The following is a 15,651-nucleotide window of genomic DNA, read 5'->3' on the forward strand; positions in this document are numbered from 1 at the left end:
TTTTTTTTTTTTTTTTTTTGGTACCCTGGATTGAATCCAGGGGCTCTTAAACTCTGAGCCACATCCCCAGCTCTTTTTATATTTTATTGTGAGACAGGGTCTCACTAAGTTACTTAGGGCCTAAGTTACTGAGTATGGCTTTGAACTTAGAATTCACTTGCCTCAGCTTCCCAAGCTGCTTGTGCTATATTGCACCTGGCTTTAGGCCTCTTTCTTAACAGACACTTTATATATGTCTGTATCATTATGAGTTTCATAATGAAGTATGCAAGACCTTCATGGTATGTCTGAATCCTTCTCATACCTCCTCCATGTTTCAGGGTCAAAAGGAGAACAAGACAAGCAATAGTCTGTTTACTGCCTTTTCCAAATCATTTTGCTCTCCTTTATCCTGAATTTTCTCCTGGTTATTCTGTACCCTCCATCTTCATAGTTACGAACTTCTGTTGATCTCCAGGACATCCTGTACTCTCCTAAGACATTGGCTCTGAGTCACAATTTTCACTCTGAGAAGGATTGCAGTTTCTAGGTTGAGAAATGTGCAAGCAGCTGTCTGTGCTTAGGAACTGCAGAAGTTGTAATTGAAGTAGGTAGCGGAGATGGTTCTAGTAATGTTGGAAATCTTAGTGAAGCTGAAAGTTTATTTAACTGCTTCTTTGATTTTGGAAACTGCATTTGGGCTTTGATTATTTTAAGCTCTGAAACATATTTAAGCCTTTTTATCAACCTAGAGTCATGACAACTTTATCTTATTCCTTGCAGAGACCAGGGTCTCTCTTTGAGGCTTACAGTAAGGAAAGCTCAACATGTTTTCCCCAATGGGTTGAGGGAAGTCACCCCACTAATAAATTTAATTTTTACACTTGATGCATATAATGATTTTAAAGTTGTCTCATCATCTTTTTAGTTCTCACATATACAAAACCAAAATTTTCTTATTAATTTATTTTCCCTTTCAGCTTATACCTTAGTCATACATGTCTTTATGGAATGAATATGTCAGAGCTTATTTTAAGTATTGCCATAGCATTTTGTTTCATTTCATGAAATTTAATATTTTTTTAAAGTAAGTTTATTGTGGCCCACAATTTCAGAAATTTTAGTCCATGGTTGGCCCACTCCCTTTAAAAAAAAAATTTTTTTTTAATTGTTGATAGACCTATCCTGTTTATTTATTTGTTTGTTTATTTATTTATTTATACTCAGTGCTGAGAATCAAACTCAGTGCCTCACACATGCCAGGCAAGTGCACCATCACTGAGCCACAGCTACAGCCCATGAAATTTAATTTTTTAAAAATTACTTCTTTTTCTTTTATTTATCAAAAATAAAATCATGATTACTCAATTTTTTGAAAGAAAAGATCATGCTAATGCATTAGATAGATTTCTTATAGAAAGATTTAAAATACTAGCAGTTTTAGTTCTAAAAGGAAAAAAGGATATTTTTCCATAATATTAATTACATGATGAATATAATATGTTTGTTACATAATAAACATAATGTTTATTACATTTGTAGGTAGGTATCTTTCTTATAGCTGATCTTAAATCAAAATTTAAGTTATAGTTTTTGGTAAAAAATATTCTTGTTAAAAATTATTAAATGAATAACTTTAAACTGAAAAGGCCAAATTATAATTTGCTATTTTGTTTATAAAACTATAGCTTTGTGCCAAGTGTGGTACATGGCTGTAATCCCACTTACTTGGGAAGCCAAGGCAGGAGGATCTCAAATTTGAGACCGTCCTAGTCTCAAAATAAAAGAAGGCTGGAGGTATGTAGCTCAGTGGTAGAGTGCTCGCCTAGAACTCAAGCACTTAGAGGCCTTGGATTAAATCCTTAGTACTGCAAGGAAAAACAAAAAATAAGAAAAGCTTTGTGACTATTTTAGAACTCTGTATTAAGCATCAATCTTTTCAGTCTCTTTATCTGTCAATCTTTAACTGCTAAAGAAGATAGTTTGCATGAATATAGAGTAATACAAATGAACTGCTGGAAGTTACTTTAGTACTTAGATTCTTTTGAAATGATTACTTACTTTATAATCCAGTTTCTATATTATATAGGAAGGAAGTCTGTTAATTTTTAATGACATACTTCACAATAACAACTATAATCCTAAAATTATAAATATACTTTTTTCTTGTTAGAAATGGGTTGTTCGGGTATAAAGCAAGGAATGGGATAGCTGGGTCAAATGGTGGTTTCTTTCCATTTTCTGAGGAATCTTCATACTGCTTTCTAGAGCAGTTGCACCAATTTGCAGTCCTACCAGCAATGTATGAGTATACTTCCCCCCACATCCTTGCCAACACTAATTATTGCTTGTATTCTTGATAATTGCCGTTCTTACTGGCATGAGATGAAATCTTATAGTAGTTTTGATTTGCATTTCTCATTGCTAGAGATAATGAATATTTTTTCATATATTTGTTGATCGATTATATTTCTTCTTCTGTGAAGTGTCTGTTCAATTCCTTAGCATATTTATTGATTGAGTTCAATTCCTTAGCATAATTTTTTTGGTGTTAGGTTTTTTGAGTTCTTTATATATAATCCTGGAAATTAGTGCTCTATCTTAGGTGCATGTGGTAAGGATTTTTTCCCATTCTGTAGGCTCTCCACATTATTGATTGTTTCCTTTGCTGTGAAGAAGCTTTTCAGTTTGAATCCATCCTACTTATTGATTGTTGGTTTTACTTCTTGTGCTTTAGGAGTCTTATTAAGGAAGTCAGGTCCTAAGCCAACATGATGAAGATTTGAGCCTACTTTTTCTTCTGTTAGGTGTATGGTCTCTCTTCTAGTGCCTAAGGCTTTGATCCACTTTGAATTGATTTTTGTGCATGGTGAGAGAGGTTTAATTTCATTTTGCTACATAGGATTTCCAGTTTTCTCAGCACCATTTGTTTTATAGGTTATCTTTCTAATTAGAACAAATTAAAAATTAAAACAAATTAAAGGTTAATAAAAGATAACTACTATGTTTCATATTTACTAATATATAGTAATTACTGAAGTTTGGATATTTTCTTTGTATCTTCAGCACAAGATATGGTACATCATCTATGTATTAAATAAAAATGTTGACTGAACTAAAAAAAAGAAAAAGGTTGTTTGAAGAAGACACATTCAAGAAAAATGTTAAACATCTTTGAAGAAAAATGTAGAACATGCTTGAGATTCATTATCCTCCTTAGTTCACAAAGCACAAAAGACAGTCAAGCCTAATACATAATATTTACTCTCTGAAAGAACTTCTACCTCATCTTTTCCATCTTTTCTGCTCATCTGCCTTTCTTTGTTAAGCCTATTAAGTTATAAGCCCACAGCTTCCTGCTTTAGCTTTTTGTGTTCTTTTCTCTGGCCTCAAAATAGAAATAAACACTGATACCCAGGAAGGAACCAAAAAAACCTCCTCACAAACCCAAATGGGGTTCGCTGACCTTCAGAAACTCTCCACCTCCATCACTCTCCTGTGTTCATAATCCCTTCCTGTCTGACCTATGACCTTGTCTGACCCTATTTTGTCTTCTTCAGAGAAGCACCTGGAGTGGGTGAAATTTTCTGCCCCCTTCCAGCCAGATCACTGTTCTTCTAGCCTCTCCATTCCCTTCCCCTTTTTGTAAGGAGCTTTGATCTTTGTGTGTTGATTTTGCTGACCTGCTCTACAAACTTTTCCTCATCCATCTTTCCTTTACCTTTGGTCATCATCCTCAGAAGGTAGGAGTAAACAGATGTGAGGCCAAACATATTGCTAGGTTTGTATTTAATTAATCCATATGGTGTGTTCATGAGTAGGTGGAAATAATAGCAGCAGGGGCAACTAGCATTTATTGAGTCCACCAGGTGCCATGCACTGTGATAGATACATAATATATTAATTGATACTCAAAACAATTTACAGAAAAAGAAACCCAGATTCACGTTATTGTTTTTGACATATAATTTAGTCATATTCACTCACCATATCATTAACTGGAATGTTTTCCATGGAAAAGTAGTAGTTTTTCAAGATTTCATTTTAAAGGAAAAAAGATTAATATTATATGGTTAGTCAAAAACTAAAGTAGAAAGTTTCAGTGGCTTTTGATAGAGAATACAAGTAAACCAATAATTTTCTGTAGTCATATTGCTACTTAGTTTTCTAACTTTTCTATTTCTCATTTGTTTTCCTTTCCACAACAATGAATATCTGTTGAAGATATTCTAAGCCTGTGATACTAAGTGAATGTTTATTTTTTTAGTAGTTTAGAAGTATTCAAGTAACTAGCTATCTTTCCCATTTTAAAAAGTGTTGGCTGAAGTATGGTTTATTATTCTCAATTTTGAGAATTATCATTAACGTAATTACTATTATTTGGTTTTCACATTTTTAAGGATGGCCTTTCAGTCAGCCTCTGACACTTGAAATTATTCTAATGGTAGAATATCTGGTGGAACCAAGCACTGTTTCATCATTGAAATATCTGTCATGTCTTTGTAATGCAAAGAAACTATCCAAAGCAGAGTTTGCATTCAGGGAGTAAGTGACTTCCCAAAAGATTCTTTGGCAATTCTACTTTTCTGCCTACTTTGAAAGAAATTGAAAGAGGAAAATGGGAAGCCGGAGAATTTGAAGCTTTCCCTATTGGGACAGATGGATAAAGTGACCTTTTTTTCCTTTTCTTTTTGCTGTTTGACTAAGCTTTTGTGGAAAGCTGCAGCCCCTCAGGGGACTGATATCTGCTTGAGTAATTAACTCATGATTATGCAAAGTTAGTTTATCTAGCCTCTTTGTTTTTCCCCCTTTTTTTGTTGCCTTGGGCTACTTCATTTCTTATTACCATCTTCACTGCGTTAAGGCTGGGGGGTAAAGAAAATGGTAGAGACAATAAAAGGAGTCCAACTTATTTTATTTTGCACATTTTACTTTCATTAACAATTTTGTTAAAACAGCTGTTAAGAATTTATTTAGGCGGTAATTGTTTTCTGTTAAGATTAGGTATACAACAATTTTACAAAATAGTTCCTAAATACAGTTTTCAGGGTCCATCTAGATTGAGTAAATCAAATCATATAATCAGTCAGAATAACCATAATAGCTTTTATTGCATATCAAATTCTTTCTCTTACACTCTTGATCCTTATAACAGTGTCTGGTATGTAGCAAGGCTTTTAAAATACTTATTAACTATTAGATGAATATATAACAGTCCTGTGAGATTAATATTGGCATTTATCTGCAATGTTAAATGAGAAATGATGACATTTGGTTTAATTTGTACCTAAAAATCATACAGACACTAAATTCTGTCATTTTTCAGCCATAAACCTCTTAACCAAAGAGAAGGTATTAGTAAATGTATTCTCTCAAAGTTTGAATAACAGAGTTTAGACTTACACAGTCAGTTGTTTTTTTTTTTTATAATGAGGCAAATAAAGAAAACCCAAAAGCATGTTTTCTGTCCTGGCAAGCTTCTAGGGTCTGTCCAGCAGTGCCTCCCCAGCTCTGCACCAGTGGGTCCTGACTCCTAAAGCATTTGTTTGATGTTGCTCAGGTTCTTCTCTGGATGTCAAGGGTTGAGGTGAGGGGAGATATGTGAAAGCGGTGTTTTAAAGAGTGCAGAAATTACTGTAAGGTAGTCTGTGTCACCCCCACCACCCACCCACATTCTGGTTTTCTTTTCTTTCTTTCTTCCTTTTTTTTGGGGGGGGGGGGCCTTTACTTTAAATATTTCAGTTTACCTAAGGTACCGACAAGAAAGGACTTTTTTTCTGACTGCATTTACTATGTGCCAGGTTCTGGGAGTGAGGGATGAACAAAAGAAGATAAAATCCTTTCTCTAGGAGAGATTCTTTAATGGTGGGGGAACAAGAGTATTAAGCACAGTGAATAATTAAGTGGTATAATATGTCACCAGGTGATGAGTGATGAGATGTTGGGTGAGGAGCAAGGGTGAGAGACTGTCAGTGCTTGAGACGCTTACCTCCTCTGTTCCAAGTGTTCTTTTCTCCGTGACATATGTATTATTATCTCATATATTGTATTTCCTTGCATATTTGTTCATCATTTCTCCCCACCAGGCCCTCAATAAAATATAAACTTTGAGGGCAAGGATTTTTGTTGTTGTTGTCACTTTTATATTTCTAGATGATAGAACACTACATGGGATACAATAAATGCATGTTAAATGTGTTTCACACAGGATGGTGAAGGTAGGCCTTGCTGATGTCCGAATAGGGATGTAACATGAGGATATCATGTCAATATCTTGAGGAACGTAGAAGAGTCAGTATGGCTGAGGCCTAGTGAACAGTGGGGGGTAGAAGAGGAATCAGAGCAGAGGCAATCAGGGATCAGATTATGTGGGGGCTGTGTATGCCATTTTAAGACCTCTGGGCTTAGGGAACTGAAGAATAGGTATAAGTTACAGTCTGGAAATATGAATTTGAGAAGTAAGCATACAACTGGTACTTGATCATCTAGGGAACCAGAACAGAAAAAGAATGGTTCTGTGCACTGAGCCTTTGGGTATTTCAGTGTCTAATGTTCAAAGATAGGAGGAAGAATCAACAAGAGACTGAGAAAGATTGATAAGTGAGGTTAAAGGGCAACCTATGAGTTTTCTCTGGAAGCCATGAGCAGGGAAAGTGTTTAGTAGGAGGGGAGTGATCTTCTGTACTATTGCTTGTAAGTTGAATAGTAAGATAAGGACTGAGAATTAAGCACTGGTCTGAGCAACTTGGAGATGACTTTTGGGGGGAAGTGATGGGAAATAAAAGTTTGGTTGAAATGACTTCCATAGAAGAAGAAATATGGACAACTCTTTTGAGGATTTTTGCTATCCAGAAGAGCAGAATTGGGACTATACCCGAAGGGGATGTAGGGTAAAGTAAAGGGTTTTTTAAAGGTGGAAGAAATTATAGTGTATTTGTATGCTAATAAAATGATCCAATTGAGAGAGGAAAATTGATAGCATAGAAGAGATGGGGGAAAATTTAAAGAGCAATGTTCTTGAGTAGTAAGTATATATCCAAAATTAAACAAAAGAGTTGAAGCATAAAATAATTAAATAACTAGTAAGTGGTTATACTTATTAAATATTCTTGTTGGCCATTTACCATGTGAAGAGTTAGACTGGGATGACTGGATTTTAGTAGTAGCTAACCAGTCAAGCATTATGGTGTTCTTCAACAGAAATGTAGATGAGTAACCTCATTTTTCTGATATCACTTGTGACTAGTAGTATGCTTTTTGGCAATGGTTTTACAACTTACAAATGTAATTGTTTCTGATATAATTTTCTGGTGATTTGTGATAAAATATGAATAATTATTTCCCAGAGACAGGAAAGAAAAACAATTGTTTTTTTAATTGAATTTTTTTATTACTTTTCTGAAGTGTGTAGTCTGTTATTGGCTTGATAATCTAATTTTTATTTTTTTCAACTTTTCAGGCTGGAGTGAGACAGCTTTATGTACAGATTGACTTTGCAGCCATGTAGTAAATGAAAAGAATGTTTTTTTTTTTTTCTTTTCTTTTTTTTACCAAATTTTTCTGGTACTGTACAATCCAAAACGTTGTACTAAATAGAGATTTCATCACTACAATTCCCCAGCACCATGAAGACCAGGTAGAGTCCGCCGTTTGTGCTCTGTGGGGAGTTCACCACTAAGGGATCACAATTAAGAGGATATCTCCTGGACTGCTGGTCTTGTCATTTGTGCTCTTCCCTCCAAGCCATTCTGGTTTCTTAGGTTTTTGGTTTTGTTTTAGAGGGTTGATTTGTCCTTTTTTCCCCCATCAGGGAGTGGGAGGGGGGTTTCGTGAATGCCCTTTGCCTGTCCCTCATCCCAGCTGGTGAGATTCAGACTGTGGGCTTCCAGTCATCTGGAATGTCTTCACTGAAGCTGCGGGAACCACTGCTTTTATTCCCACAAAACCAGTGTTATTTAAAAAGAAATGGAAATATGTTTTATATGTAATGTCACAGTTGTTGACGTTCTTCAGTATAATCATATGTTTGTAAAATTGTTTGTACCTTGCAAACTTATGAACCAAACCATATTGGGTTTTCAAAGTGCCTTTGTATCAGAAAATGTATTTGCCAGCATAGAAATGTACCAACAAAGGTCATGTATGTGTTTTTTTAAATGGATATTCTGTGTAATCTGTACAAAATATGACTCTTGCTTAGAATACCAGTCTTTTTTTTGTGTACTTCCAGCGTTGGTTTAGATACATGAAGTTTCTTTTTATTGTTTTATCTCATCAAAAAAATAAATAAATAAAAGGTATTATTTTGCTTTTTAAAACGAATTCAATAATCACATCAAATTACTTTGGAGTGGATTCTCAAAACTTTGCAAATGTCTGTTCCAGACAAAATTGTTTTGACCTAAAACATTTGCTAATTTCCAAATTTCTGGAAAGATACTGTGTTTATGATAAATTTTCCAATAGCTCTCCTTGCCATTTTTGTGAATTTTATTAATGTTTGGAAAAGGCAGTAGACTGAAGGCAGAAACGGTTGTCATAGCATTAATGTGCATTTTCAATCTTCAAATGTCAAATCATACAGTTTGTTTTCCTGTTTTAACTTTGCACAAATGATTGCTTTCAGGAATATTATACAGCATTTGATTGAGTTGGAACTATTTAAGGTACGGAGCAAATGTGGTGATGTAGAACTCTTCCTAACACAGGTGTCTTAGAAGTACAAGATAAGCTTATTTCTAGGTTCTTGTGTGTTTGAAAAATAAAATTGCAATTTGACACAAGTGCTTCAACGCGCTACTTAAGTATTCTCTTATGAAGAGATACTGATTTGGATAAACATTTTCACATTGTACTTCCTTTTATCACAACATATATTCCCTTTTACTTTAAAACACTGAAATTGTTGCCGGGGGGAATCTTGTGGAGCAACAATGATTGTAGAGAAGAGTATAGATCAGTACATTCAGTAAAGTAGCAAAAATCATTATTGATTTTGCATAGGTTTTAGAATATCTTTTCCCTACTTCTGATCCATCATTCATGAACTATTTTATATTAGAAAAACTACACCATTTTCTTCATGCTTTTAAAAACTGCTACAGATTACCATTAACTGATCATTCAAGACATGTTTGCTCACTTCCAGGTAGTTTGAAAGCTAAGAATTCCTGCAGTAGATTGTGTTCAATTGAAAAAGGTCCTTTAGGAGGGAAAGTACAGAAGGAAATGTGGTCTACTAGTATTGCTTTTTCATTACAAGTGTAAGTAGTCATTTGGAAGTTTGAACCACTACCAAGTCTGATAGAACTCTGGGATAATCAGTCTGTGGGTTTTGGCATATTACAGAAAATGACAGGTCTAGATGAAGGCAGAGATTTTGGATGTATGCCTTTACAAACTAATTATATGTAACTATCCTGACATTTCACATATGGAGATAATTGCACTGGTTTGTAAATTTTATCAGTGCATTCTGAAGATCCAGTTCTGCCTTAAGCTGAGCCCTCCATTCCAAGTGAAGTTTTTGTCAAAATATGTATATTACTTTATTTAATTGTATCCTCAAATGCACAAATCCATGAATATGCTTTTTCCCCTTTGGTAAGTATTGGATATGAAACTCTTAATTTTGTACTGTTTCAAGAAATTTCCAGCTCATGTCATTGAGCAAGTTGGCATTAACATTTATGCTTTAATTAAATGTCAGTATACCTGTGTATACAGCAGAAAAGAAAAATTTTTTTTCTCACAGAAAATAATTGCTTATCAGTGGTCTTGGCACAGATATTATATATTACTAAATTAATATATTACTAAAATAGATATTTCACTGAGAAATACCACCTGATTATGGTTGTAAATTTAGACTGTCTTTAGCATTAGGCTCTTGCAAAACAAAAACCATCCATATTTGAGTATAAATTTACCAGTATTTCAAAAACCAGAATATTCTCTAGACAGCAAATTTGTATTGCTCAGGAAAAGTTTACTTTGCTGGGTAAGCTTTCCTAAACAGAAATATACCCATACTACTTGTGTCTTTTAAAATTCATTTTATTACTGAAGATGAAGGACTTATGCATAATTTCCTCAGTTTGCTAACTCCCTGTGCATCTTGGTGAAGGGCAGTATCTAGTTTATCTGTAGGTTACTGTTCCTCATGCTGTCACATGTACCATTCTTCTGCAGTGGATGCATAATAAAGAGGTAACAGGTGTCACTGGTATTATGATTTCACTTTGTCTGAAATGTTTCAGCATTTTTCAAAGCCTACACATATTTACCAGTAATCAAAATACTGTGACTTTTATGTACCTCTCTAAAGCAGCCGAATCATTAACTCAAAATGCAGCTGACCAGAGTTCTGTAATGTTTTTACCTCCCATGGAATAAGCAATTTTTACAAATATCAGAATGGTAACACCCTGATATATAATGTTGGGATTTAAGAATAACATTACATTACTTAACAAAATTTTACATCTAAGTGAGGGCTTTGCTTAGAAGCAATCTAGCTCTACCTCTCATTTTACAGATGAGAAAATTGAAGCCCAGAAAAGCTGTTATTTACTCAAGGCTCAGAGATCTTTAGTGGCAAAGCCAAGATTAGAATTTAGATCTAGATCTTCTGACTCTTAAGTTGAGAGTTCTTTATTGTGCTGCCTCTCTAGTATGATATTTGCTTTTCTGTAAATGTGACTGACAGTTGTAAATAAAGAATATCCAACAAACATTTTTGGTACATTAAGGCACTTTATAAATGTAATTTTGTCTCATTTTTTTCATATCTAATAATGAAATTAGATTTTTCCGTATTTTTTTTTTTTTTTACTTGTGGAACTAATTCCTTTTAAAAAATGATGACATTTTTACAATGGATACTTCTGTCAGCAAATGTACCTGTTAATTTCCCAAGATTCAATCCAGTTTAAGGATTTCTTAGTTTCCTTTTCTGTTTTTATTGTGAACTGGTACTTTTTAAAAACCAGGTGAATTCACAGATTATAGCATTTTGTGTTGCCACTTTGCATTTCAATCACTGGAGAGCTTTTTGTTTTTAAAATCCTTGGAGCTGTTTTTAAAAGGGGCATTAAATATATTGAAGAAATCTTTCAATTCAGTAGGGTAAAGTTTTGAAATCTTAGTAGAATTCCATATGTTAAGCCACTACTTCTGGTTTTTCATTAAGGCATTATCTTGGGGAAATTAAGCTTTTTTTCTTTCTTTTTACAAAAAAGTCACCATTTTTTCAATAAATTATTTTCTAATTCACAAGAACCATGGAAATTTTATCTTTTGAAAAAGATTCATTACAAGTTTTATCAGTAGAAGATTGTTTCAAGATGTTATCCTCCAAAAGCCATAGTGACTCAGATCCCCACCACAGAATCAGAAGAGACTCAAAGACAAAGACAATGAAAAATTTTAATGCACCAAAAAGTGTTTGCAGAAAAGGAGCAGAGAAGTATAGTTCTATTTAAATGCCAAATGGATGGGAGCCTTTTTGATGAGGGCATCTTAGGTTTATGTTTAACATTTCCTAACTGCAGATTATACAGAAAACAAGGGTAGGGAATAACATTTATTCAGTATTTATGTGCCATGCACATCATGGCCTTTCTCATATTATCACATTTAATCCAAACATTTCTATAAAGAGTGAATTTTGCATGACTTTTATTAAATGAAGTTATATCAAGAGAATTTTAAGTTACTTGCTTGGGGTAGAGCACCAAATCCAAATCCAGCACTTTTTCTAACAACTACTCTTTCTTATGTATGTCATTCAACAGTACTTTCAAGATCCAGGACTTAGCAGATCTAAAGATATGCTCCTAAAAATCCAACAAATGGATTACCGTGACAGAATTAATGTTGGGCAACAGTTGTTATAAATCATTTAAACTCATTCCTTCTTTCTGTACTCTTATGCTTATTTTCTATTTTAGCCATTTATGTAAAACTATGCAGGCTGAAAAGAGTAATCAGAATTTCTCAAACACTTTTAAGACCATTAAAAAAAAAAAAAAAAGAAGTAGAAAGTTTTATTGGCATTTGGAGTAAGCTGCTTAAGAGACTGACTCAAGATAGTGCCCTCTGTGTCAGTATGAGGAACTGAACTCTTGTTTACTTTATTAAGAAACTGAACATACTTTATTGTCTTCCAAGAAGTAAAAATAATTTTGTGCTGCAGGAAAAAGATAAGCAGGATTTGTACATTTTATATATATATATATCTTTTCAAAATGAAATCTGTTTCATATAAATCTATGCTATCACCATAACTTTGAAAATTTAGTATTTGTAATTTTGATCTTGATGTTGGAAAGCTTATAAAGGAGAATGTCTTTGTCTTGTACATCATTTTATCCCCAAAGTTAGTATGAATTTATACTTAACATGCTCACTAAATGTCTAGCTAAATAGTGAGTACCTATTGTAGATAGTAGCAGATACAAAAGTAAGCCTTATAGACAAGTAAGATCAGTAATTGACGTGTCACGGAAGACATCTCAGCTTTTTTTTTTTTTTTTTTTTTTTTTGCCATTTTTGCACAAATAAGTGACTTTTACCCCCCGCAAGTATCCTTGTGAGCTGTCCATTCTTTTCAGTACACAAACAGTGCAGGTATACAAATGTTACCCATCTTGCATACTGTTGGAAAGGAATTGGCAGAACTGAGACTGCAACCTGGGTCACTTGAATTTTTGTATTTTGCATATTTACATTACGAACCACAGTCTCCTTTTTTTAATGGAGAATTGCCATATTCATATTACTTAAAGGACCTACGTATGTCTTCTAGTTTATCCCCATGTGTATTATCATCCAAAACTCTTTCAGAGGTTTCTTGAAGGTGCTTCTATAAAAACAACATGTAATAATTAAGTGAATTAAATATTCCTGGAATAGTTTGTACCTTTTTTCTCTTGTCCCCCTCCAAATACTACATTTTGGTAAAACATACCTCTATTTCTTCATTTTTAAATCTGTTCATTGTTGCTTCCACTGTAAAACTTCCACTTTATACTGGTAGGGGAAAAGGTTTTGTTTTGAATTTTAGCATTTGAGTTTTGGTTATGTATTACATATTGTATACCACCCTCAATGAAAAATCTGTTTTGAACTAGGCATATCCTGTCAATACTCTGTCCAATAAGTTCATTGCTTTCTCAAATAGTAGCAAATTCAATGATATGTTTTCCCATGTGATAGTTTCTGTAACCTTCCTGAATTTGATAAATAAGCAGAATGGACATCTTATATTGGAAATACTGTGAATGGAAAAATTGCCAAATCTCTTCTTGATATTCAAAACACCCCTACAACACTTTGCACTCTTGTCTTTAAGGATTTTTAAACGTAGGGTCAAGGATTTGGGTTTGATCCTTTGGTGAAGATCATGGCATCATGGCATTTCCAAAACCATCTGCGTACACTATCACATTTGAGATGTTGTGATGTGGCTTGATGATGTTAAGGTAAGCCGCTATGATTTGCCCAAGTGCAATATAAAAAAATCCAGAATGTATATTTCACCTTTTTCTACTTTCACACATTCACATATACATTTTGTTTAACTTCAGGTATATTTTAAAAGAATCATGAACCGCTGTATCAAAATTATTTTCAATAAAATTTGTTTTAAAATCTTTGTCTGAATTGTGTCTATCAGTTTGTTGAACTGGATTGTATTGGAACAGCTTGGATTGGATTTATGATGTGAAAGGAAAAGAAAAATTCTGAGCCAAGAAACAACAAACTCATTAGCAGACAAGAGACACTGAAGTCTAGAAATGTCTACATAACAGAGCCTCATGGTGTCTCTTGTTCATCACCTGACCTTAAACACAACGTCTCAGTGTATTAACTGCAGGTATTTCCATTAACCCCAAATTGTTCTTTTCTTACCTCATTCTTTATTACTGATCTCCTCTCATGATCTAAGACCAAAGAATCTGACATGAGCTCCATTTCTTCTAAAAGTTTCCTTTTAATCAGAAATTATTTTTAAAATACTTGCACCAAATCCCAACCCCTACTCATCCCACCTTCTCCAAGCAGCCTCTTCATGTTAATCTCAACTACATTATAAGGGTTTAATTAGCATATCTGCTATTGAACACCTAATCTGTAGTGCAAGTGGTTTTGTTTTAGGCAGAACTGTGATTGAATCCAGGGCTTCACTCATGCTAAGCAAGCACTCTACCCCCAAACTGTGTCCCTAGCCCCCTTTTCCTTTCCTAACTGTCTCCACAGCTCCTGAGACATGCCTTCACTCTGCCTATTTATCAAAGTGGCTTAAGGGCATCAGTGGCTTACTGTCACATCCATGGCAGAACTACCATCTTTGCAAATTCAAAATAAAGAGAAAAAAATTAATCTTTCCATTCAAATCTCTTTGCAACTATCAATTTCTGACAGAATTCCTACAGAGTTCTTAAAAATACAAACATTTCCTTTGTCACCTGTATTTCCTGAATCCTCTATCATAAGTTCTTCTCTTCCTCCCTTGAAATCTCTAAATTTCACCTTTTCCACTTCCACTGTCCCATTACAGGACCTCCCTGACGACGGGGGGAGAACCATGTTTGGGAATTAATTGCCCAGCTTCACATGTATTCCACGTTCTGTTTTAAGTCACCTCTTTTTCAGCTTACCCCTGCCACACACATGAATACATACATACACACAAAAAGAAAAAAGAAAAACACAATTCTGGCTTTGGCAGGGAGTGCCAGGAATTTCTGCTGAATCTGACTTTTGCCCAGGCCTTTTAAAACAGTCTCCATACCCTGGCTTCCTGGTCACTGTGCTGGCCCTGCTGCATGCTGCACTTTGACTTCTTAGGTCTAAAGCACCTCCCAGGGGCTCCCCACCCTTCCTGTGTTCTCTGGAATTAGATTGTGGCCTAATCAGAGTCTGCAGTGGCCTATCCATACCTCTCAGAGCAGCCTCTTCTATTTCCACACAGGTTTAGGCAAGTCATTCAACACAATACAGCACCAATCAAACTTCCTTCCCCTAGAAACCTCCCTGTGTTATGCTGACAAAATCTCTAGCTCAGAATCCTAACTCCTTAATGCCATCAAGTACAATTTCTTTGAACAACTCTGAAAACTATTAATGCTTTTCTTTCCCTCCTTATTCAATCGCATTACCCATGCTATGGCAATAAACTAACTTTTTGTTAGAATAGACCAGAAAATAGAAAAGACAGGGAAAAGCAAACATGTCCAATAGATGTAAACAGAATGATGGTAATTTATTATTTCATTCTGTCCGAAGATAGGGAGTATGGCAAGTAGCACTTTAAAGCAATTCTGGTTCATTCAAAAACACTTATCAGTTCATTCTACCTTACCTCCAAGCTTAAAAAGCAATCTACATAGTTAAGGCTTAGTATAAGTCACAACATTCAAATGTACAATTCACAATTCAACTTTATCTTCTAAGTTGTTATAACCAAGAAGAGTACTAATGAGATAATACTCAAATACATAGATCCTGATACAATGGACAATCACAAAATTTATTGGAAAAAAGTGAAGGAATTGTGCCTTTTTTAAGAAAATAAAATATAATTTTATTCCCTTTTAAAGCAAAAGGATTAGTACTAAAACAATTTCATATTATCTAATTGAAAAAAGCTAAAGAAAAAAACAATTA

The 15,651-nt window shown here is 34.3% G+C and overlaps 1 protein-coding gene across 2 annotated transcripts in view; it reads left to right on the plus strand.

Annotated features, from left to right (window-relative positions):
* Slc30a7 (solute carrier family 30 member 7) overlaps positions 1-8,762 on the plus strand; it is an 80,390-nt gene extending 71,628 nt beyond the window's left edge. For both annotated transcript variants that reach the window (XR_007351807.1, XM_015502614.2), the window contains one exon: positions 7,439-8,762. Coding sequence is in view for 1 of the 2 variants with exons in the window: in XM_015502614.2 (XP_015358100.1) it covers positions 7,439-7,486 (48 nt within the window). In the remaining variant the exon portion in view is untranslated. The remainder of the gene's footprint in view (positions 1-7,438) is intronic.
* The last annotated feature ends 6,889 nt before the right edge of the window (positions 8,763-15,651 follow it).

Source organism: Marmota marmota, unplaced genomic scaffold (genome assembly GCF_001458135.2).
Source record: "Marmota marmota marmota unplaced genomic scaffold, marMar, whole genome shotgun sequence".
Taxonomy (NCBI): Eukaryota; Metazoa; Chordata; class Mammalia; order Rodentia; family Sciuridae; genus Marmota; species Marmota marmota.